This window comes from Eriocheir sinensis, unplaced genomic scaffold, assembly GCF_024679095.1.
Source record: "Eriocheir sinensis breed Jianghai 21 unplaced genomic scaffold, ASM2467909v1 Scaffold33, whole genome shotgun sequence".
NCBI classification, from domain to species: Eukaryota; Metazoa; Arthropoda; class Malacostraca; order Decapoda; family Varunidae; genus Eriocheir; species Eriocheir sinensis.
In genome coordinates, this window is record NW_026111643.1 from 761400 (window position 1) to 787113 (window position 25714).

At 43.8% G+C, this 25714-nt stretch overlaps 2 protein-coding genes and 1 long non-coding RNA gene across 6 annotated transcripts in view; 2 read left to right on the top strand and 1 right to left on the bottom strand.

The window, feature by feature from the left end:
* LOC126991738 (endoplasmic reticulum transmembrane helix translocase-like) overlaps positions 1-14372 on the top strand; it is a 40969-nt gene extending 26597 nt beyond the window's left edge. For 3 of the 4 annotated variants that reach the window (XM_050850429.1, XM_050850428.1, XM_050850430.1), the window contains 9 exons: positions 2265-2464; positions 3468-3657; positions 7915-8069; positions 8675-8810; positions 10067-10263; positions 11123-11274; positions 11640-11748; positions 13056-13199; positions 13944-14372. In XM_050850429.1, coding sequence (XP_050706386.1) covers positions 3606-3657; positions 7915-8069; positions 8675-8810; positions 10067-10263; positions 11123-11274; positions 11640-11748; positions 13056-13199; positions 13944-14060 — 1062 coding nt within the window. In that variant the 5' untranslated portion in view covers positions 2265-2464; positions 3468-3605 and the 3' untranslated portion in view covers positions 14061-14372. The remainder of the gene's footprint in view (positions 1-2264; positions 2465-3467; positions 3658-7914; positions 8070-8674; positions 8811-10066; positions 10264-11122; positions 11275-11639; positions 11749-13055; positions 13200-13943) is intronic. The other variant, XM_050850431.1, reaches the window with a different exon arrangement.
* A 1512-nt stretch (positions 14373-15884) lies between these two features.
* Positions 15885-25714, top strand: part of LOC126991736 (uncharacterized) — a 14207-nt gene continuing 4377 nt past the window's right edge. Inside the window, exons 1-4 of the mRNA XM_050850427.1 lie at positions 15885-15919; positions 20928-21659; positions 22262-22492; positions 23696-23878. Of these exons, the coding sequence (XP_050706384.1) occupies positions 15893-15919; positions 20928-21659; positions 22262-22492; positions 23696-23878 (1173 nt within the window). The 5' untranslated portion in view covers positions 15885-15892. The remainder of the gene's footprint in view (positions 15920-20927; positions 21660-22261; positions 22493-23695; positions 23879-25714) is intronic.
* LOC126991739 (uncharacterized) lies at positions 22655-23679 on the bottom strand. Its single transcript, XR_007745796.1, has 4 exons — positions 23510-23679; positions 23339-23452; positions 22883-22996; positions 22655-22768 (listed from the first exon to the last, which is right to left on the bottom strand). It is a non-coding gene; the product is annotated as an uncharacterized LOC126991739 (long non-coding RNA).

Consider the following 25714-nt stretch of genomic DNA (forward strand, 5'->3'; position numbering starts at 1 on the left):
TAAAATGAATGATAACTGTAGGATAGTGAAGTCCACAGTTTTACGTATTAGGAAACAAGAAATGTACGTTTAGTTAGTGCCTACATGGCAACTCAGATCAGTTCCCGATTCGGTTAAATCGCCTTAGGCACGCAGTCAGCTGGGCACTTCCCCTCTGTAAAGGATTATCGCTGTCCTGCCTCTGTTTACTCTCCAAGTAAAGGACCTACAGTTATTCATCGTCTCTGTACCCTTCCCCACAACTGCAAGGATCCAGAGGACGATACAAGAAGACACAGTGGATCGAGTGGAAGTGACGGAGGAGACACAAGATATGAGGGCGCCGCACCATGCGGCGCCAACTACTGGACGAGCGTGCAGAACTTCATGGTGAGCAACAGGTTGGCCCAGCGCCTGCATTTGCTGAAGCTCGTCGGGTTCTTCCCGGGGACGTGCAGGCCGACCTGGACCGGGCCAAGGCAGAGGAGAAGGAGGATGACGAGGTGATCTTGGCCCAGCTTGCCAGGGAGCTGGCCGACGACCAGCCGGACCCGCCGACGGACGAGTTGCTCCTCGCCGCGGTCGGCAACTACGCCAGCTACCTGGCCAGGAAGGTCCAGGCCAACTCCTCTGTGGCCGAGTGCTGCAAGCAGGAGCTTGCCCAGCAGGAGGAGATGAAATTACCGTGGAGCTCGAGGGGCGACCCGCCCTCTGTGATGTTCGACGCCCTGGTCGAGCTGGTCGACAGGGAGAGCTGGAGACAGGCCGGGCGGTCCTGAAGCGGCCATCTCTCCCAATGGCCCACATGGCGTCCTTCGGGATGTCGCTGTGGGACTCCTGATGTGCAGGGAGGACAAGAAGGAGCGCAGGTTGAGGTTCCTCTCCTTGCCATGCGCCACAGGGACGGGTTCAGGCACCTCCTGGAGTTCCTGGCGGCCTCAGACCCGACCTTGCAGGGGTACAGGTGCCAGGAGGGGCACAACCTGGCCAACACCATCTTGCCGCATCAGCAGGTCCCTCTTCAACTGTTTCGGTGCTAATTTCTCCAAGGACGTGACCTCAGAAGCGAGGAAGAACAAGGCCTTGAAGCAGCCGACCGGCAGGAAGAGGAGCAGTATCGAGGAGGGCAGGAAGGAGACGGCGAGAACAGGGACGTGTACAAGTCCAGGAAACTGACCGGGGCCCACAAGTCATAGGCCAAAAGGCTAAAGTGATTGTTCAGGGACGAGGGCCAGATAGCCGGCAAGACGTGCTGCGGCAATAGTGACATCGAATTCAACCAAAATAAGTTGTGATTGTATATAGAAAAATGAATATTTTGCTTTTGTTGAGTAAAATTAAGATGTTTCTGCATGCTTTCCTCAAGTATTAAGTTTCTAATGTGAAAATTAAGTGATTTATTAGATGTTAAAAACTTACGTAAAAAATTGCACTAAATAAAAAAAAAATAAGTAGCTATTTCGGGCAAAAACTTATAAGATATGCTAAATATTGCTATTGATTCTGAAAATATAAGTGATTATCTCTGCATTTGGTGATGTTTGTGCATCTAGCGTAAAATCTGAGGATTTTATAGCCTTTTTAAGTTTTGTTATACTTATATAAAAACAATTAATCGGGATTTTATTAGGGAACGACTTTGAATTTTTTGATACCGCTGCTCATGGAGACTCATATATGCCTAAGGGAGGTGCCTGTTTTAGTTTCAGGTCGCTAGCTGCTTTGGTTTTGAAAATATTTAAATTTTAAATTTTTGAAAATCGGCCCCCTGCGAATCGGCCCCGCGCCCCGTTTCCCGTCAAGAGATTGTGAAGTCTATGATTGAGATTACACAAAAATCTGCTGAAATTATTCAACTTTTCACCCACTAAGTTTTATCTTTATAACCCAAATACTTTCCGAGATATAAGCGAAAACGTCGAAAAATTTCCCACTCAAAAATATAAATGGCGTAAAAAAATATCCCTTGACTTCAACTGCCCGTAACTCGACACAAACTCATCCTAACCCTTAAAGATTTTATCCACGCCTGCACCAATTATCCATCTAAACACCCACCGAGTCTCATTATCCTAACCCAAACACTTTCCGAGATATTATCGAGAATATTTCAACTTTTCAGGCAGTCATCATTACGGGAGACAGCTACCTCACAGCCTGCCATGTCGCGAATGAGCTCAGATTCACGCAGAAGGAGTCCGTTTTGGTCTTGCAGGAGAGAGGCAGAAGCTGTGTGTGTGTGTTTGTGTGTTTATCTAATCCCATTTCTCTCTTTCTCTGAACAGCGGAAGGATACTGAGAGAAGGAGGAGGAAGAAGGAAGAAGAGGAGGAGGAGGAGGAAGAGTGGGAGTGGCAGGACATAGAAGACCCTTCGCTCTCTCTCTCCCTCGGTGCGAGAGAGAGAGAGAGGGAGAGAGAGGGAGAGAGAGAGAGAGAGAGAGAGATGGAGCCCTGAAGCAGTACGATCTCTATCTGACGGGTGAGGTAAGTCTTATTGGGGTCACGTTGGTGGTGTTTCCCGGGTGTGTGTTCGTCCGTTTGTTTCCCCGTTGGTGTGTGTGTGTGTGTGTAGGGGAAGGATCGGTCTATGTTTGTGTCGGTTTGTGTGTTTGTGTGTGCGTGCGTTTGGCGGTGATATTGACAAACGTTAAAACTTTCGCATAAAAATTTGATGTGGTTAGGTTTGCATGGTGTCCCATTGATGGCGTTTCCCGGGTGTGTGTCTGTCCGTTTGTTTCCCCGATGGTGTGTGTGTGTAGGGGAAGGATCGGTCTATGTTTGTGTCGGTTTGTGTGTTTGTGTGTGCGTGCGTTTTGGGGTAATATAGACAAACGTTAAAACTTTCACATATAAATATGATGTGGTTAGGCTCAGGTTGGGGTCACGTTGGTGGTGTTTCCCGGGTGTGTGTCTGTCCGTTTGTTTCCCCGATGGTGTGTGTGTGTAGGGGAATGGTCGGTCTACGTTTGTGTCGGTTTGTGTGTTTGTGTGTGCGTGCGTTTGGCGGTGATATTGACAAACGTTAAAACTTTCGCATAAAAATTTGATGTGGTTAGGTTTGCATGGGGTCACATTAACTGTGTTTGCCGGGTGTGTGTCTGTCCGTTTGTTTCCCCCGCTTATGTGTTTGTGTAGGGGAAAGATCTGGCTGTGTTTGTGGTGATTCGTGTGTTTGTGAGCGTTTTAGTTTAGCGGGAATTTTGATAAACGCTTATATTTTGCGGTTAAAAAAATTGCTTCACCTGGGAATGGGTCACACAAACGCGGTGATTGTGGGGTGTGTGTTTGTCCGTTTGTTTCCCCGTTGGTGTGTGTGGGTAGGGGAAGGATCGGTCTACGTTTGTGCCTGTTTGTGTGTTTGTGTGTGCATGCGTTTGGCGGTGATATCGAAAAATGTTATAACTTTCACATAATAATCACTCTCTCCCCCTCCATCCCTCTCTCTCCCTCCCTCGCTTTCCCTCCACCTCTCCCTTCTCTCCGTCAGGGCCTGGCTTTCCTCCACCAGTGCCGCGTCAAGGCCCTGTCAAGAATCCTCCCGGCCGTCAAAATCTTCGCCAGAGTCTCGCCAAAACAGAAGGAGCTTATCATTACCCTCTACAAAGACCTCGGATTCACGGCCCTCATGTGCGGGGACGGAACAAACGACGTCAGTGCGCTCAAACACGCCCACTGTGGTGAGTCCGCTTGGTGTGGCTGGATAGGGGAAGGATCGGGCTACGTTTGGGTGCTTGGTGTGTTTGGATGTGAGCGTTTGTTTGGGAGTGAATTAGAATAATGTTAAAACTTTTTGCTTGTTTTTTTGAGGTGGACTTTTTTCTGGTGTGTATAATCTTGGATATTCTGGTAAGTGTGTTTGTCTGTTTGTTTTGTGCTTGGTGGGGCTGGATAGGGGAAGGATCGGGCTATGTTTTGGTGCTTGGTGTGTTTGGATGTAAGCGTTTGTTTGGGAGTGAATTAGAAAAATGTTAAAACTTTTTGCATTTTTGGGGGGGCAGACTTTTTTATTTTGTGTGTATTCATAGCTATTCTGGTAAGTGTGTTTGTCTGTTTGTTTTTCGCTTGGTGTGGCTGGATAGAGGATATATTAGGCTACATTTCAGTGTTTGGCGCGTTAGATTTATATATATATATATATATATATATATATATATATATATATAGATATATATATATATATATATATATATATATATATATATATATATATATATATATATATATATATATATATATATATATATATATATATATATATATATATATATATATATATATATATATATATATATATATATATATATATATATATATATATATAATATATATATATATATATATATATATATATATATATATATATATATATATATATATATATATATATATATATATATATATATATATATATTTATATATATATATATAGGCGGTGGCCGAACTGGTAGCGTACTGGACCCACATTCGCCGCGTGATGGACGACGGGTTCGAATCCCACGCTACCACTCGGATTTTTCAGTCACGCCGAGTGGCTTAAAACTACCCACATGCTGTCCTGAAGACCACCCATCAGCGGACTCTAGAAGCCGTCCATGAATCAAGAACGAGTTCGGGGGCAGCATGAGCCAACGCAAGATGGCGCCACTATAAACACTCGCCTGCGCCAGAACGGGCTGGGCCGACCATCAGGCCCCACCTGGAAGAAGTCTTGGGCCGACCATCAGGCCCCACCGGGAAGAAGTCTTGGGCCGACCATCAGGCCCCACCGGGAAGATGCCTACATATATATATATATATATATATAAATATATATATATATATATATATATATATATATATATATATATATATATATATATATATATATATATATATATATATATATATATATATATATATATATATATATATATATATATATATATATATATATATATATATATATATATATATATATATATATATATATATATATATATATATATATATATATATATATATATATATATATATATATATATATATATATATATATATATGTTTGTAAAGAATCGGACATGAAGAATTATCCAATAAATCCAACAATTAAATATATCCGAGCAATCTGGTTCCAGTACCGTAGTTTAACTGGTACCGTTAGTAGCGGTACTGGTACCGGTACCGTAGTTTAACTGGTACCGTTAGTAGTGGTACTGGTACCGGTACCAATCCACCCCAACTACGCCAGAGGACTTCAAGATGGCGGCCTGTCATATGTCAACAAAGGTACGTCGTCCACTTCTCGGCCTAAAAACCCAATTGTTTGAGCCTGTTCATGCGCCGGGAGGCATGACATTTGAACTCCATGCCTTTCGTTACCCTGGACACCTGTGGACGCGGCGGAGAACGCTGAGATAAGACGATTTCCGGTGAGTTTGTGGCGGGTGAGGGAGTTAGGGAGGGACGGGTCCTCCCTAGGGATGGGCAAGTACCGTTAATTTGAGTACCGGTACCCAAAACTCAGGTACCGTTAATACTGTACCGGTACCGGTACCCGAAGGAGTATTTTTTTTATCTTAATGACTTTTGGTGAAATTCTCAAATAAATTTCCTGTAAAGAAAACTCTCTCTCTCTCTCTCTCTCTCTCTCTCTCTCTCTCTCTCTCTCTCTCTCTCTCTCTCTCTCTCTCTCTCTCTCTCTCTCTCTCTCTCTCTCTCTCTCTCTCTCTCTCTCTCTCTCTCTCTCTCTCTCTCTCTCTCTCTCTCTTAATTCGTCTTAGCATGTATAGTTATTATGAAGGTACTCGAACATAGTCTAATAACAATAACAATCTTGTATAGTTATTATGGATGTACTCGATCATAGTGTAATAACAATAACAATATTGTATAGTTATTATGGATGTACTCGATCATAGTGTAATAACAATAACAATATTGTATAGTTATTATGGATGTACTCGATCATAGTGTAATAACAATAACAATATTGTATAGTTATTATGGATGTACTCGATCACAGTGTAATAACAATATTGTATAGTTATTATGGATGTACTCGATCACAGTGTAATAACAATATTGTATAGTTATTATGGATGTACTCGATCACAGTGTAATAACAATATTGTATAGTTATTATGGATGTACTCGATCATAGTCTAATAACAATAACAATATTGTATAGTTATTATGGATGTACTCGATCATAGTGTAATAACAATAACAATATTGTATAGTTATTATGGATGTACTCGATCATAGTGTAATAACAATAACAATATTGTATAGTTATTATGGATGTACTCGATCATAGTCTAATAACAATAACAATATTGTATAGTTATTATGGATGTACTCGATCATAGTGTAATAACAATAACAATATTGTATAGTTATTATGGATGTACTCGATCATAGTGTAATAACAATAACAATATTGTATAGTTATTATGGATGTACTCGATCATAGTGTAATAACAATAACAATATTGTATAGTTATTATGGATGTACTCGATCATAGTGTAATAACAATAACAATATTGTATAGTTATTATGGATGTACTCGATCATAGTGTAATAACAATAACAATATTGTATAGTTATTATGGATGTACTCGATCATAGTGTAATAACAATAACAATATTGTATAGTTATTATGGATGTACTCGATCATAGTGTAATAACAATAACAATATTGTATAGTTATTATGGATGTACTCGATCATAGTGTAATAACAATAACAATATTGTATAGTTATTATGGATGTACTCGATCATAGTGTAATAACAATAACAATATTGTATAGTTATTATGGATGTACTCGATCATAGTGTAATAACAATAACAATATTGTATAGTTATTATGGTTGTACTCGATCATAGTGTAATAACAATAACAATATTGTATAGTTATTATGGATGTACTCGATCATAGTGTAATAACAATAACAATAATTTACCGTTTCACCCAACCAACGATTTTTTGACGTGGTTCATGTTTTCTGGTGATAAATGTCGTGAATTGCACGATTTTGTAGCACTTTTATGTCGCATATGTCTACTTTTCAAGTTATGCCTCTTTTCAAGTTATGCCTATCCCCTGCCCTACACGATCTTGGGGACCTGTGGGAACACGGGGTTTTTGGGTGGGGGAGCAGGAAATCGACGAATATGCATATCAAATGAGGTCGATAAATCAACAGAATCACATTAGAACACCAGTGAAAAGGCACACTGTTTTGAATGTTTGAATACGTGTGTTTGTTTGTCCATAATATTAAAAAGCGTAATGACTTTTGACTCCATTTTTGGGTGAGACGAGTTTGATGGTGATTACAAATGTGTCTATAGTGACGTTTGTGTTTGTCCGTTTGTTTTCCGCTTGGTGTGGCTGGATAGAAGAATGACTGGGCTATGTTTTGGTGCTTTGTGTGTTTGAATACGTGTGTTTGTTTGTTCATAATATTAAAAAACGTAACTACTTTTGACTGCGTTTTTGGGCGAGATGAGATTGATGGTGTTTACAAATGCGTCCATAGTGACGTTTGTGTTTGTCTGTTTGTTTTCCGCTTGGTGTGGCTAGATAGAAAAAGGACTGGGCTATGTTTTGGCGCTTAGTGTGTTTGAATACGTGTGTTTGTTTGTCCATAATATTAAAAAATGTAACTACTTTTGACTGCATTTTTGTTCGAGATGAGCTTGATGGTGTTTACAAATGTGTCCATAGTGACGTTTGTGTTTATCTGATTGTTTTCCACTTGCTGTGGCTGGATAGAAGAAGGACCAGGCTACGTTTGGGTGTTTGGCGCGTGTGAATACTTGCGTTCGTTTGCCCGTAACATAAAAAAAACACAAAACATTTTCAACACACAATCGAATCCTGTCACCTACTACTACTACTACTACTACTACTACTACCTCTACTACTACCTCTACTACTACTGTTTCAGGTGTGGCCATCCTCTCTACAGCCCCGGACAGACCCGTACAGCCCAAACGGAGACAGACAGAGCGGCAAACGGAGAGACAACCGGACAAAATCAGACAGCGGAAGGCAGTGCGTTCGGGAGGGCAAAACTTGGCACCACAGCAGGTCAGTGAAAGTGTGCGTATTCTTGGCTGTTCTGGCGAGTGTGTTTGTCCGTTTGTTTTGCGCTTGGTGTGGCTGGATAGGGGAAGGATCAGGCTACGTTTGGGTGCTTAGCGTGTTTGGATGTGAGCGTTTGTTCCGGAGTAAATTAGAGAAATGTTAAGACTTTTTGCGTTATTTTTGAGGCAGATTTTTTTGATGGTGTGTATAATCTTTGCTATTCTGGCGAGTGTGTTTGTCCGTTTGTTTTGCGCTTGGTGTGGCTGGGTAGGGGAAGGATCAGGCTACATATTGGTGCATAGTGTGTTTGGATGTAAGCGTTTTTTGGCCCATAATATTAAAAAGCGTAACAGCTTTTGACGCCATTTTGAGGCAAGATGAGTTTATTGGTGTTTACAAATGTGTCTATAGTGACGTTTGTGTTTGTGCGTTTGTTTTGCGCTTGGTGTGGCTGGATAGGGGAAGAATCAGGCTACGTTTGGGTGCTTAGCGTGTTTAGATATGAGCGTTTTTTCCGGAGTAAATTAGAGAAATGTTGAAACTTTTTACGATTTTTTGGAGGCTGAATTTTTTTTTTATATAGCATACTACTACTATTACTACTACTACTACTACAACAGGAACAGCTTCAGCGGGCACAGTTGCAGTTGAATAAGCTGCTACAGGACTTTGAAGATGAGACCAACACCCTCGTCAAGCTTGGAGACGCATCTATAGCCGCGCCCTTCACCTCCAAGCTCTCCTCCATACAGTGTGGTTAGTGATTGCAACCTCAACTTTGATTGCTTGCAACTCTGCTCTAAGTCATCGTGAATGGCTCAGATTTTAATCACACATAGTCTTACAATTCGTCTCCTTACCCATCAAGTTTCATTACCTTATCTTAAATACTTTCCGAGTTATGTGCAAAAATGTCGGAAGTTGTTTTATCCTCAGAAAACTCGAATGGAATAGTACCCCTCAATTTTGCCTGCTCATAACTCAGCTCTGAGTCATCATAGGTGGCTCAGATTTTAACCACAAATATTCGTATAATCCATCTACATGTCCATCAAATTTCATTACCCTAGCTTGAAAACTTCTTGAGATATGAGGGAAAATGTCAAAACTTTTTCCATCCTCTCGGAAAACTTGAATGGAATAGTGCCCCTCAAATTTGCCTGCTCAACGCCCTCACCCTGGCTTACTCCCTCTCCAACTCTCTCTCTCTATTTCTCGCTCTACACTCCCTCTACAGGGCTGCCACTCGCTCCAGTTGTGGCCGAGACATTGTTCTCGCTCTCCTTCCTCTGCACTCGCTCTAACTCGCTCAGATTCTCTCAAAATTCCACGTTAACCGCAGTCATTTTTTCCCTATCTAGACTTTTTGAGAGAGAAAAAACTTCACATTTTTCCCTCTCCCACATTCTACGCTCGCTCTACGCTCACCCCCTTTGCTAGGCGGCTCGCTCTAGCCTTGCTCTACCTCCCTTCCCTTCGCACTTGCTCTAACTCGCTCTAATTCTCTAAAAATGCCATGTTAACCACAGTCATTTTTCCCGTACCCAGACTTTTTGAGCGACGAAAAACCTTCACATTTTTGCCCCACCCTCGCTCTATGCTCACCCCCTTTGCTAGGCGGCTCGCTCTAGCCTTGCTCTACTTCCCCTCCCTTGCACTCGCTCTAACCTGCTCTAATTCTCTCAAAATTTCAATTTAACCACTGTCAATTTTTTCCTATCCAGATTTTTTGAGCGAGAAAAACCTTCACATTTTTGCCCCTCCCTCGCTCTACGCTCACCCCCTTTGCTAGGCGGCTCGCTCTAACCTTGCTCTACCTTCCCTCCCTTGCACTCGCTCTAACTCGCTCTTAATTCTCTCAAAATTTCACATTAACCACAGTCAATTTTTCCATAGCCAGACTTTTTAAGCGACGAAAAACCTTCACATTTTTGCCTCTCCCTCGCTCTACGCTCGCTGTACGTGCACCCCCTTTGCTAGGCGGCTCGCTCTACCTCCCCTCCCCCCCGCAGTGTGCCACATCATCAAGCAGGGCCGCTGTACGCTGGTGACCACACTGCAAATGTCCAAGATCCTGCCTCTTAACGCACTCATCCTAGCCTATTCTCAGAGCGTGCTGTACTTGGATGGTATCAAGTTCAGCGACTACCAGGCTACACTACAGGGACTCCTACAGGCCGCCTGCTTCCTCTTCATCTCTAGGTCAAAGGTCAGAGGGACAGGGGAGGCTTCGTTTGTGGGGTCTGGGAAGAAGGGAGATAGAGGGAGGGTCGGTGATAGGGTTACTGTGATTATTATAATGTGAAGGTTTTGACGTTTTTCGATCTCACCGCCAAACGCACACATACACACACACGCACGGACCGGTACAAACGTAGATCAGGCCTTCCTCTACCCACACACACCAGCGGATTTACAAACAGGCAAACGCAACCCCCACAATCACCGTGTTTGTGCGACCCATTCCCAGGCGGTGCAGTTTTTTTTAACCGAGAAATCTTAGCATTAGTCAAAATTTCCGCTAAACTAAAACGCACACAAACACACAAATCGCCACAAACACAGACCAATCCTTCCCCTGCCCACACACACCAACGGCAAAACAAACGCACAAACACAACCCCCACAATGATGCTGTTTGTTTATCCTTTCCAGCTTACCCAGATGCAATTTATCACAGAAAAGATTTGACATTCTTCAATATTCCAGAGAAACCAAAGCATACACAAACACACCATTCAGCACAAACGTAGACCAATCCTTCCCCTACCCACACACACCAATGGCGAAACAAACGCACAAACACAACCCCCACAATCACCCCAAACGTAACCCCTACTCAAAACTAACCGTCCCAAATTTTTATCCGAAAGTTCTATCCTTTTTCGATATCACAGCCAAACGGTAGCACACACAAACACACCACTCATCACAAACACACCACTCAACACAAACATAGAGGGATACTTTGCCTACCCACACACACCAACGGCAACACAAACGCACAAACACAACCGCCACAATCACCCCGTTTGTCTGACCCTTCTCTCTCCTCTCATCCCCCACAGCCGCTGCCGGAGTTAAGCGCTCACCGACCTCTACCAAATATCTTCAATATCTATACGGTTGCGACGGTGCTTCTACAGTTTGGTTGCCACTTTACCGCCCTGCTCTACCTGGTCAACCAAGCCAACCACCTGGACAACCACACTGCTATAGGGTAAGGAAGAAGAGGAGGAGGAGGAGGAGAAGGAGGAGGAAGGGAAGGAAGGAGGAGGAAGAATGGAGGAAAGGAAGGAGGAGGAGGAAGAGAAGGAAGGAGGAAAGGAGGGAAGGAAGGAAGAGGAGGAGGAGGAGGAGGAGGAGGAGGAGGAGGAGGAGGAAGCAAGGAGGTAATATTGAACCTTGGACAAACACACACACACACACACACACACACATACACACACAGGCCTTACTAATGTACTCTCTCTCTCTCTCTCTCTCTCTCTCTCTCTCTCTCTCTCTCTCTCTCTCTCTCTCTCTCTCTCTCTCTCTCTCTCTCTCTCTCTCTCTCTCTCTCTCTCTCTCTCTCTCTCTCTCCAGGGGGGCGGCGGTGGACCTGGAGAAGCAGTTTGAACCTTCTCTCCTTAACTCCACTGTGTACATAATCTCGCTGGCTCTCCAAGTATCAACCTTCGGGATCAACTACAGGGTAAGTTCAAAATGTGACCCTAACTTCAAATGCCCATAACTAATCTCTAAGTCATTTTACCTCAACCAAATTTTAACTACATCTACCCTAACTATTCCTCTGCATACCTTCAAAATTTGGGTACCCTAACTTAGACACTTTTGAAGATATAAACAAATCCACAAAAACTTTTACCACTCAAAAAATATTTAAATGTCCCAAATTCAAATGCCCTTAACTAATTTCTAATCATTCTACCTCAACCAAATTTTAACCACATGTACCCTAACTATTTATCTGTATACTCTCAAAATTTAGTTGGCCTTCCTTGGATACTTTTTAAGATATAAGCATATACAAGAAAACTTCCCACTCAAAAAATATATATGGAGTTTAAATATGTTCCAACTTCAAATGTCCATATCTCGGCTCTAAGTCATCCTACCTCAACCAAATTTTAACCACATATACCCTAACTATTCCTCTATATACCCTTAAAATGTGGGTACCCTAACGTAGATAATTTTGAAGATATAAGTAAAAACATTAAATCATTTCCCACTCAAAAATATAAATGGTGTAAAAAAGATAGCCCTAACTGTGACCACCCATAACTCACCTCTAACTCATTTTAGGTCAACCAAATTTTAACCACATGTACCCTAACCATCCTTCTATACATCAACCAAATTTCATCGCCCTAACTTAAATACTTTCCGAGATACAAGCAAGTGTGGCGGAACTTTTTCTTGAGCGACGAAAAACTCCGTTCCAAATGGTGTTCCGCAGTTTCCATGCTCTTAACTCTGCCTCAGATTAACAAAACTAAACTCAGACTCCGCCTATAATTGCGTAAACCATTCTTCTCTTCACCCACCAAGTCTCATTATCCGAACTTAAATTGTTTTCGAGATATCGGCAAAAATAGCAAAAGTTTCCCCGTCAAAAAATATGCATCTTCAGAAAATGTATCCCGCTGACTATAACTGCGATAACTCTGCTCTAACTCAACCACTATCAACCAGATTTCGACCACACCTGCCCTAACTATCCCTCTATTCACCCACAAAGTCTCATTATCCTAACTTATATACTTCTTGAGATATCAATGAATATATCAAAACTTTCCACATAAAAAAAAACTCGCCATCGGAAAATGTATCCCACTGACTATAACTGCGGTAACTCTGCTCTAACTCAACCTAAAACACTCAGATTTCAACCACACCTGCCCTAACTATTCCTCTAGTCACCCAGCAAGTTTGATCTTCCTAATCTAAGAACTTCTTGAGATATGAACAAATATATTAAAACTTTTTTTCCCCCAGGGCCGACCTTACATGGAGGGGCTGAGCGAGAACCGGCCGCTCCTATACAGCCTCATGGGAGCCTTTGGTCTCATCCTCGCTCTCTCCCTCGGCATCTTCCCGATCTTTGGGAGGCAGTTTGAGATCGTCGAGTTCCCGAGTGAGGTGAGATTTGCCTCCATTTTTTACTCCTTTCCTCCGTCTCTCCATCCTTTCCTCCGACACCAAAGAGTAGGTTAATCTTTCCTCTTCCTCCTCCTGTCTTCCACTTCTTCCTCCGCCTCTTTGTTTCTCTGTTATCTCCACTTTTATCAAGGTCTGTGTATTTCTCCAGCATAGCTTTCGTGGTTTCGTTCATTTCCTTCTCCAAGTTCAAGTCCATTTTCCTCCACTTTCCTCCATCTCTCCCTCATTTCCTCCTACACCAAAAAATAGCCTCTCCTCCACATCTTCATCCTCCTCTCCGTTTCTCACAAATCTCCACTTTTATCAAGGATTGTCTTCCATTCCAGTGTGATTTTGGTGGTCTCGTTCATTTCCTCCCCCAAGTTCAAGTCCATTTTCCTCCACTTTCTTCCATTTCCCCCTCATTTCCTCCTCCACCAAAAAATAGCTTAATCTTTCCTCTTCCACCTCCCCTCCTCCACATCTTCCTCCTCCTTTCCGTTTCTCCGCAATCTCCACTTTTATCAAGGTCTGTGTATTTCTCCAGCATAATTTTGGTGGTTTCGTTCATTTCCTTCTCCAAGTTTAAGTCCATTTTCCTCCACTTTCCTCCATCTCTCCCTCCTTTCCTCCTACACCAAAAAATAGCTTAATCTTTCCTCTTCCATCTCCCGTACTCCACATCTTTCTCCTCCTCTCCGTTCCTCCGCAATCTCCATTTTTATCAACTCTTTTCCATTCCAGTTCCGGGTGACCCTCATACAAGTTCTGTGCCTGGACTTCGCGCTGTCGTTCGTCATAGATAGAGTCTGCCTAGCATTCTTTGGGGAGGGCAAGTTGGCACCCTCCCTGCGGCACTGAGAGAGAGAGAGAGAGAGAGAGAGAGAGAGAGAGAGAGAGAGAGAGAGAGAGAGAGAGAGAGAGAGAGAGAGAGAGAGAGAGAGAGAGAGAGAGAGAGAGACAGAGAGAGACACACACACACACACACACACACACACACACAGAGAGAGAGAGAGAGAGAGAGAGAGAGAGAGAGAGAGAGAGAGAGAGAGAGAGAGAGAGAGAGAGAGTAATTATTAAGTCTATTTGTATTTTTTTCTTTATTTTTTTATTTTTTTGAGAAAGTTAAAAAAAATATGAAAATAAATAAATAAATAAATGTTTTTTGCACTGTGGAAGATTTTTTGTCCCTCCTCCTCCACCTCCCTCTCTTCTCTCCTCTCTCCCTCCTTTCTCTCCCTTCCCTCCTCCTCCACCTTCCTCTCCTCTCTCCCTCCTTTCTCTCCCTTCCCTCCTCCTCCACCTTCCTCTCTGCTCTCCTCTCTCCCTCCTTCCTCTCCCTTCCCTCCTTCTTCCTCTCTTCTCTCCTCTCTCCCTCCTTTCTCTCCCTCTCCTCCTCCTCCTTTTTCCCTCCACACATAGCTAAATAAATTCTCTTTCTCTCCGTGCCTCCGTTTTTTCTCTCCGTTTCCTCCTTCCCTCCAAAAATGGGTTTAAATATGGAGGAAAGATTTGCTATGCCTCTCAGCCAGACAGTCTTCCTCCTCCACCTCCCTCTCTTCTCTCCTCTCTCCCTCCTTTCTCTCCCTCTCCTCCTCCTCCTCCTTCCCTCCATACATAGCTAAATAAATTCTCTTTCTCTCCATGCCTCCGTTTTTTCTCTCCGTTTCCTCCTTCCCTCCAAAAATGGGTTTAAATATGGAGGAAAGATTTGCTTTGCCTCTCAGCCAGACTGTCTTCCTCCTCCACCTCCCTCTCTTCTTTCCTCTCTCCCTCCCTTCTCTCCCCCTCCTCCTCCTCTTCCTTCCCTCCACACATAGCTAAATAAATTGTCTATCTCTCCGTGTATACGATATTATGGCTAAATCGTTATAATTAGCCATCCAGCGCCACTTGGTAATTAGTACAGTGATATAATACAGTAAACAGAACGTTGATTACCTCCATATACCACGTTTTTCTGCCCTGCCCGTAATAATAATAAGTGACCTGCTATAGTTATGGCTGTGTTATAAATAGCCGCCTAATAGCATCGGTAATTAGTAGAAGAAGTTAATATACATAACAGGACGTTTATTTAGGCTCTATATTACGTTTTTCTGCGTAAATATTGAAAAAAACAGCAAAAGTACGACAATTTTTTGACGCCTACGATATAGGGATGGGCAGGTACCGTTAATACCAGTAGTCCTGGTACCGAAAAGTCGGGATAGCACCTACAACGGTACCGGTACCTAGAGGAGTTTTTTTTTTTTATCTATGACGTCTGATGAAATTCCTAAATAAAAATTATGTAAAGAAAACTCTCTCTCTCTCTCTCTCTCTCTCTCTCTCTCTCTCTCTCTCTCTCTCTCTCTCTCTTTGAATGAAGCGAATATTTATTTTTCCGATATAAAATAGCATGTATACGTAGTTATTATGGATGTAATATATAATATATATATATATATATATATATATATATATATATATATATATATATATATATATATATATATATATATATATATATATATATATATATATATATAAGCAACCCCCCCAAAAGAATCGGACATGAAGAATTATCCAATAAATCCAACAATTAAATAAATCCGAGCAATCTGGTACCGGTACCGTAGTTTATCTGGTACCGTTAGTAGCGGTACTGGTACCGGTACCAGTCCAGCCCAACTACGCCAGAGGACTTCAAGATGGCGGCCTGTCAGGTGTCAACAAAGGTACGTCGTCCACTTCTCGGCCTAAAAACCGCCTTGTTTGAGCCTGTTCAAGCGCCGGGAGGCATGACATTTGAACTCCATGCCTTTCGTTACCCTGGACACCTGTGGACGCGGCGGAGAGCGCTGAGATAAGACGATTTTCCGATGAGTTTGTGGCGGGTGAGGGAGTTAGGGAGGGACGGGTCTTCCCTAGGGATGGGCAAGTACCGTTAATTTGAGTACCGGTACCGAAAATTCAGGTACCGTTAATACCTGTACCGGTACCGGTACCCGAAGGAGTATTTTTTTATCTTAATGACTTTTGGTGAAATTCTCAAATAAATTTCCTGTAAAGAAAACTCTCTCTCTCTCTCTCTCTCTCTCTCTCTCTCTCTCTCTCTCTCTCTCTCTCTCTCTCTCTCTCTCTCTCTCTCTCTCTCTCTCTCTCTCTCAGGGCTCGGTTCTTGGCCCAGTGCTCTTCATTATTTACATCAACGACGTGGATGTTGGACTCAATAACCGCATTAGTAAATTTGCAGACGACACAAAGATCGGTAACTCGGTTCTCACTGACGAAGACAGGCAAAGCCTCCAAGAGGATTTGCACAAAATTTCAGCTTGGTCTGATAGATGGAAGATGCCCTTTAACGTAGACAAGTGCCAGGTCCTTCAAGTTGGAACGAAGAATAAGAAAATCGATTACGAAATGCACGGCGTTAAACTCAAAAGCGTTCAATGCGTTAAGGACTTGGGGGTCAAAATCGCGTCAAACCTCAAATTCTCACAGCAATGCATCGATACAGCAAATAAAGCGAACAGCATGTTGGGCTTCATTAAAAGAAACTTTTTATTCAAGAATAAAGATGTAATACTCCCGCTCTACAATAGTTTAGTCAGACCCCACTTGGAATATGCGGTACAGTTTTGGTCTCCCCACCATGCAAAGGATATTGCTAAATTAGAAGGTGTTCAGCGTCGAGCAACGAAAATGATCCCCTCCTTGCGCAACAAATCCTACGAAGAAAGGCTTTCCACCCTTAGCATGCTCTCTCTTGAGAAACGTCGCCTCCGAGGAAAACTGATCGAATGTTTTAAAATACTTAATGGTTTCACGAATGTAGACGGATCAACATTGTTTATGATCGATGACACTTTGCGAACGAGGAACAATGGCGTAAAACTCAGATGTAGACAAGTAAATTCAGATTGCACCAAATTTTTCTGCACCAACGTTGTAGTGGAATAAGCTCCCACCGTCAGTGGTCCAGTGTAACACGATTGACTCCTTTAAAAAACAAGCTCGACCGTCACTTCCTTCAACTTAATATCAACTAGAGTAGGAATGCAACGTTTTGGAGCCTTCTGATTAATGTAAAGTCACTTAGGTTTAAGGAGAGACCACCTAGTCTGGACCATGAGGTCTGTGTGGTCTGATTTTTTATGTAAATCTATGTAAATTTCTCTCTCTCTCTCTCTCTCTCTCTCTCTCTCTCTCTCTCTCTCTCTCTCTCTCTCTCTCTCTCTCTCTCTCTCTCTCTCTCTCTCTCTCTCTCTCTCTGAATGAAGTGAATATTTATTTTTTCGATAAAAAAATAGCTTGTATACTTAGTTATTATAAATGTACTCGATCATAGTCTAAGAACAATAACGATATTTATTAGCAACCTAAAAAAGAAAAAGAATCGGACATGAAGAATTATCCAGTAACTCCAATAAATAAATCAAATAATAAAATAATGGAAACGGGAGCTGTGATGGAAACGAAGAGCAGGACAAAATGGTGGGAACTTGGGGAGACGGTCAGCGAGGCAGTGACTCAGCGTCTCCACACAGGGCCCATACCACATGGAGGCGGGCGAGCGCCGAGCGTCACTAAGATCCAAACGGTACCGGTACTAGCGGCAATGCTCAGTGCCGAGTGATCATGAGGCTTCCCGGCACCCGAGTGATCATGAGGCTTCGCGGCACCCGAGTGATCATGAGGCTTCGCGGCACCGGGTACCGGGTACCGGGTACCGCGAAGAATCGATTCTTCGCGGCACCCGGTACCGGTACCTGGTGCCGCGAAGCCTCATGATCATTCGGGTGCCGGGTACGATGGTACGCTAGGTTAGCGATGGTACGTTTAGTTAGCGATGGTACGCTAGGTTAGCGATGGTACTGCTGTTGTTGTGGAAGGTAGTGCAATTTTTAGTACTTTTTTGAGTTGCCCCTTACATATTCACTTTGCCACAGTATTAACTTAAATTTCAGGGGAAATGAAAGAAGAAACGTTGTATTTTCTTGTACTTTTTTTAGATTTAATAAATTTTGATAACAATTTTTTTTTTCTCCAAAATGGGGTTCAATATACCCCATGACCGTGTTGATAGTACTATTACCCACGACCGTGTTCTAAGGTCAAATCTCCTCTTTCTCTTGTACTCTCCAGTGTAGGGAGGCTCAGCAATCTTCCTTCATAAGGCAGGTCGCTCAGACTAGGTGCCATTTTTGTTGTTGCCGCTCTCTGTATCCTCTAATGTTTTCTAACGTGTTTCTTAAGTGATGGCGACCAAGCCACTGATGCATATTCTAGTCTAGAGCGTATCAAGGTCACAATTAATCTCCTTACCGTGTGTGTGTGTAGCCTATACAGCAAACAGTGTCCTGGTGTGTGTGTGTGTGTGTGTGTAGCCTATACAGCAAACAGTGTCCTGGTGTGTGTGTGCGTGTGTGTGTGTGTGTGTGTGTGTGTGTGTAGCCTATACAGCAAACAGTGTCCTGGTGTGTGTGTGTGTGTGTGTGTGTGTGTGTGTGTGTGTGTGTGTGTGTGTGTGTAGCCTATACAGCAAACAGTGTCCTGGTGTGTGTGTGTGTGTGTGTGTGTGTGTGTGTGTGTGTGTGTAGCCTATACAACAAACAGTGTCCTGGTGTGTGTGTGTCTGTGTGTGTGTGTGTGTGTGTGTGTGTGTGTGTGTGTGTGTGTGTGAACACATGATCGCAAGGGGTCCGCAAACTGGCCTATACTTGGCAGCCCCTGTCCGCCCCCGCGAGTGGCAGTGTAGCACCCATCATCCGCCTCCCCAAGCCCATCTAATCTCCTGAATGCAGTAATCCTGCCCCAGCCAGCCACCACACGGCCACCACCCAGCCGTGTTCCACCCTGTATCCCACCCACTACTTCCTACCAAATCTTTTCATCCATAAACTCATCTAACCTCTTTTTGAACACATTTACACTACTGCTGCATACTGCCTCCCCTGGCAATGCATTCCATAAATCTGCCACCCTATGCATGGCTAAAGAAATAGTTTTGTAAGTCCAACCTACACCCTTGTTTCCTAATTCTCCTATCATGACCCCTAGTCCTGTTTCCCTCCTCTAGTGTAAAGAAAGTATCCACATCTAAGTAATCGCAATCTGAAAACATTTTATATAGCTCTATCATATCCCCCGTTAGACATCTCCTCTCAAATGAAAACATATCTAGCTCTTTTACCCTCTCCCTATACTCCAGGCGCCTCATTGCTGCCATCATCCTAGTTGCTCTTCTCTGAACTGCTTCTAACAAAGTTACATCCTGTGGTGACCAAGCTTGTATACAATACTCTAAATGAGCTCTAACATATGCATTAAATAAACTACCTCTTACCTCCTTGCTTTCATAACTATAACATTTCTATTTATAAACCCCAGGATCCTGTTTGCCCTATTTCTAGCTTGTAAACACTGCTTTGAGAATTTCATAGTCTTATCTGTCACTACACCTAAATCCTTTTCATTCTCAACTGCCTCTAACCAAACTCCTTCCATCTCATAGCTAAAATTCCTATTATATCTTTACCTATATGCTTAACCTGACACTTCCGGGAGTTAGACTCCATCTGCCACCTATCTGCCCATCCTATCCAAGTCCCTTTGCATCCTATAATTGTCTTGAGCCCCTGTACTGTACTAGCTATCTTGGTATCATCTGCAAACTTTGGTGTTTTACTACTAATCCCTATATCTAAATCATTAATATATATTAGGAACAAAAGTGGCCCTAGCTGAGGTACCCCACTAACCACTTCCCTCCAGTCAGACTTGGCCCCATTTAATACTACTCTCTGTTTTCTACCCCTGAGCCATCCGCTCCACTACTACTGTACCCCTATCCCATGCAACCTCAGTTTATGCACTAGCCTCCTGTGTGGTGCCTTATCAAAAGCTTGACTAAAATCTAGATAAATTACTACGGCTATACTGTTTCCCTCATCTAACTGCTTTGTAATGTGTTCTAAGAACTGTAGTAAGTTTGTGAGACACGACCTACCTCATCTAAACCCATGCTGAGAGTCCCTAATTAGTCTATACTGATCTAAATGCTCCCAAATACTACCCTCAATAATTTTCTCCAGAATCTTACACACACACGCACTGTATACTAGTCAAACTGACTGGCCTATAATTACTAACATCCTCTTTCCTACCTTTCTTAAAAATGGGTGTAACATTAGCTAACTTCCAGTCCTGAGGTATCTCTACGTAGGAGCAAGTCTCAAAACAACGGTTTATCTGCCACACCCGTTCATGCCGGATGAACCAAGGACTACTGTAATGATGTACTTTTTTCATAGACGTTAATGTTAACATTCAATACATTCTTGCTGGATTAACGGTATCAACGTTAACATTTACATTAACAATATAACGATGTTAAGATTATGATTAACGAAGCCCACCACTGATCATTGGCACCTTCCTTATAGACACAAGTCTATTTTTCTGTCAAAGAAAGTACATGAAATATTTCAGACGATAAACTGATGATTCCCGTCAGCTTAACGCCAGTACTTTCCACTCTGTTGTGCTATAAGGAAGTACCATTGTAAAAGTCACACGAATTTTGAACTGTGAAACTTTACACGGGAATTTTCAGGAATATTCAGGAATTTTCATTTACTCGGAGAATATAAAAAAAGTTTGCCTGTTACCAGTGTGTGGCTGTGTGCTGCCTCCAGTGTGTTCCTGCTGTAGTGCCTCCCTCACTCTGCCTCTCTGTTTCAGGGTGACAACCCCGAGGAGTGTCCAGTGTGCCTGACAGGCTTTGATGACTTAGTACAGCGGCCACGCACTCTGCCCTGTGGCCACACAGTCTGCACACTGTGCACAGATAAGCTGAAGGAGCAGGGCCGTGTTACCTGTCCGGAGTGCCGCGTCAGCCATGTCGTGCCCGAAGGCGGGCAGTTCCCTGTCTGCTATATAGTTGAGGCCTTCATAAGAAGGCTGAGAGATGGCAAGGCGGCACCAGCAGCCTCGCCGCCACCCAGTGCCGGGAAGGGGAAAGGGGCAGCAGGATCAGCTGGCAAGAAGGGAGCAGCGGGTCTCTCCAAGAAAATGCGTTCCTTTCTGCAGGAACAGGAGGCCACAGTTGTGGCCGCCATCACCGCCTGCCAGGAGGCTCAGTCCCAGCTGGACCAGTATGAGGCCACCCTGACAGGCTGGGGCGAGCGGCAGCAGCAGCTGGAGGACAGCCTCCAGGGACTGATGGACCAGAGCAGGAGTTCCAGGGAGCTCCTGCAGCAGGAAAAGTTCCGTGTGGCACCGAAGAGGAAGGAGGCAAAGAAGAAGGAGCAGGAGCTGCAGGCTGTGCGGGAGAAGTTGCGCACTCCTGCAACAGAGCAAGAGGCACTCAAGGTTGTGGGAACTGTGTTTCACCTCACAAGTGAGGCGGAGCAGGTGTTGGAGGAGGGCCAGCAGTGTTTCCCTGACGCCGGCATCCTCACCACCGCCAGGAAGGTGAGTGTGCTGCACCTGTGCCCTGGGCCCTCAGCCACGCGAGTAAACACACCAGGCAACACACAGGGGGCATACACAGTGGTGCACACAGGGGGTATGCACAAGGGTACACACAGGGGGCATGCACAAGGGTACACGCTGGAAGCACACCCGGAGCGGACCTTGTGCCCCGTGCCCTCACCCGTCTTCTTCTCCTCCCTCTTGGCGCTGCTCGCTCGTTTTAGTTGCGTTGCTGGTTCGCCGGAAGGGTGTGTCTTCCGGTGATGACTTGCCGGAACTTACAACGTTCCGGTGCTGATCCTTGCTGATTTAGCGTCAACCCAGCTTCTGTTCTCACGACCATAAGCGCCTACGTGTCCACTAACATCCTGTGGCGACACTGAGCTTGTGTTTCGACACATGCATTCATATGTACATGATAATATACACATTACAAGCATATACAGGGGTAGACACTGGTGGCATACACAGGGGTACACACAGGGGGCATATACAGGGGTACACACAGGGGGCATACACAGGGGTACACACAGAGGGCATAGAAAGCGGCACACAGGGGCGAGGGTGTGAGCTTCTTCCCTAACCCAGTGTTGTTGTTTCAGGTGAGAGAGGCATCTAGTGCAGCCCTGGAGGCCGCCAAGGCTGTCCAGGCGGCTTGGGAAACTGTTTCTACAGAAGAACCCAGGCCCCAGTCAGACCCAGAAGAACCCAGGCCCCAGTCAGTCCCAGAAGAACCCAGGCCCCAGTCAGACCCAGAAGAGCCCAGTTCCCAGTCAGACCCAGACCTCACCATCATGGAAAAAGTGCAGTTCATCTTAGAGCCAAGCTTGAAGGTCAGTACCCCCCCCTGAGTGTCACTCTTGTTACAGCGAGTCCCTGGCACACATCACTGCAGTGCTTACCTTACCTCAACACAGCACTGCAGTCACCTTACTTTGTCACTGTGTGATTGCTGTGTTTGCCTTACCTCAACACAGCACCAGTGGTCAGAGTACCTTGTCATGGCATAATTGGTGTTTCTGTTAGTGCCTCAGTGAGTTACCAGTGGTCACCTTGTCATGACATAATTGGTGTTTCTGTTAGTGTCTCAGTGAGTTACCAGTGGTCACCTTGTCATGGCATAATTGGTGTTTCTGTTAGTGCCTCAGTGAGTTACCAGTGGTCACCTTGTCATGACATAATTGGTGTTTCTGTTAGTGCCTCAGTGAGTTACCAGTGGTCACCTTGTCATGGCATAATTGGTGTTTCTGTTAGTGTCTCAGTGAGTTACCAGTGGTCACCTTGTCATGGCATAATTGGTGTTTCTGTTAGTGTCTCAGTGAGTTACCAGTGGTCACCTTGTCATGGCATAATTGATGTTTCTGTTAGTGTCTCAGTGAGTTACCAGTGGTCACCTTGTCATGGCATAATTGGTGTTTCTGTTAGTGCCTCAATGAGTTACCAGTGGTCACCTTGTCATGGCATAATTGGTGTTTCTGTTAGTGCCTCAGTGAGTTACCAGTGGCCACCTTGTCATGACATAATTGGTGTTTCTGTTAGTGTCTCAGTGAGTTACCAGTGGCCACCTTGTCATGACATAATTGGTGTTTCTGTTAGTGTCTCAGTGAGTTACCAGTGGTCACCTTGTCATGACATAATTGGTGTTTCTGTTAGTGTCTCAATGAGTTACCAGTGGTCACCTTGTCATGGCATAATTGGTGTTTCTGTTAGTGTCTCAATGAGTTACCAGTGGTCACCTTGTCATGGCATAATTGGTGTTTCTGTTAGTGTCTCAGTGAGTTACCAGTGGTCACCTTGTCATGGCATAATTGGTGTTTCTGTTAGTGCCTCAGTGAGTTACCAGTGGTCACCTTGTCATGGCATAATTGGTGTTTCTGTTAGTGCCTCAGTGAGTTTTGAGTTCAGCTTCATAAGCAAAGCTCTCTTAAGGAGTCAGCAGCTTTCTTTACACACTCTTGTTTCCTGCCGGCCAAGGCAGCAACCTGACGTGGTCTTCTTGCTCTTAATTCCCTTCCCTCCACCGGGGACCTTTGCAGGCCGAGGACTTCCGCAGTCTGACACAGCGCACCAGGAGCCTGCTGCAGGCTGGCCGGGTGTTTGCTGTGCACCAGGTGGAAGGTCAGCGCCGACGACGCGCAAGAATAAGCCTCGAAGCCGGCCGGCCGTGCCTCCATGCCCTGGCGGACCATCCCCTGACACTGGGCGCGTCAACCCTGCAGGTGAGCTGGAGCAGTGACATCTCAAGTAATGGACGGCGGACTCTTTTGATTTTGCGGCGCCCTTGTCATTAGGCCGCGAATTTTGGAAAATCAACCGCTTTGGTGCAAATCGCCATAGCTTCCTTATTTCTGTGGTTACAGAAATGATTTTGGTATCAATCGACGGCAAAATGAAAGGGCTATAGTGTTTAATACGCGACCGGGCTCCAAAACTGAATCAAAATGGTAAAAAATTGAATAAAGTCGCAGAAAATGGCTCTGAAAAAAAACTATTTTTGAGTTCCCAACCTTGAAACCCACTCATTTTTTGAGAATTTCAAAAAACTTATTTAACAAATACTTTAGCCCTGCCAATGTGCTTTCCAATATGATGCATAACATTTTCCTACTCCCAGTAGTGTCGTTGCTAGAGCTCGAAACGCAAACCCTTTTGTGAGCGATTTTGACGAACTGCAGACACTTTGCCGATTTTGTCTAGTGTGGCCTTGCTATTGCCTCTAGAAGGCTGCACTTTGGCATGTCGCCCCTCTTGGCAATGTAGTGTGACCAGCTCGAAGGAGTTGTTGATACCTCGCCTCCAAGTTTGTCGTCGAGCCGTCACAATATAGCCTGTTTTTCGTCCCTTTTATGTGTGTGTGTGTATATATATATATATATATATATATATATATATATATATATATATATATATATATATATATATATATATATATATATATATATATATATATATATATATATATTTGGTATCACAAGAAAGCAAATTAAATGTATTATTCATAAATGGGAAGAAATAGGGTTGAATACTAAATAAAATAAAATAAATAACATGTACAATAAGGTGCTTAATATAGGTTGATTTACATAATAAAATGATTATATAAAAATAGTAACTTTTTATATAGATATCTTAAAATGATTTCAATACAAGATAGTCAACATATTGAAGTGTTCATATATGAATTTTTATGCTCATACATTAATTTTTGTGGCGTCAGGAAGGTTTTTCGTCTCGGCGCGTGAAATGAGACAGATTCGGCGAATGTTCGTCGCGACTTCTGGTCACGTTTCGAGCTCTAACGACGAAACTATTGGGGGTAGGAAAATGTTATGCATCATATTGGAAAGCACATTGGTAGGGGTAAAATATTTGGTATAAGTTTTTTGAAATTCTCAAAAAATGAGTGGGTTTCAAGGTTGGGAACTCAAAAATGGGTTTTTTCAGAGCCGTTTTTTGTGAATTTATTCAATTTGTTACCCTTTTGAGTAGGTTTTGGAGCCCGGTCGCGTAATAAAAACTATAGCCCTTTCATTTTGCCGTCGATTGATACCCAAAACATTTCTGTAGCCCCAGAAATAAGGGAGTTATGGCGATTCGCACCAAAGCGGTTGATTTTCCAAAATTCGCGTGTTAATGACAAGGCTGTGGCAAGTTTCCGGTCCATAGTGTATGGTTCACTGGCCGGAGATTTGACCCTGCCTGAGGGGGAAGGCGGCCGCTGAGTTTCAATGATCTGTGTCTGCATCCTAGCTTTGAGTGGCGCCACATCCCCCGCTACAACCCAAGCACCTCTTCGCCCCGCAGCTTGGGGGCCGCCCTCCAAGACTGCGGTGCCTCGGCCTCGGCCAGTCCCAGCCCTCCTCTTTGCCTCTCCGTTCTTGCCGGCATCTGGCCAGTAGCTGTCCCACGCTGCTTCTTGTCTGCTGCGTCCCTCACCAGGGCCTGCCTTGTATTCAGAGCTTTAGTGACCTCAGCCACAGCCTTTTCCTGCCTTTCCCTCGGGTGTTCTAGAAGCTCCTGGAAGTTGGCAGTTTATGCTAACAGAAATTTGCCTT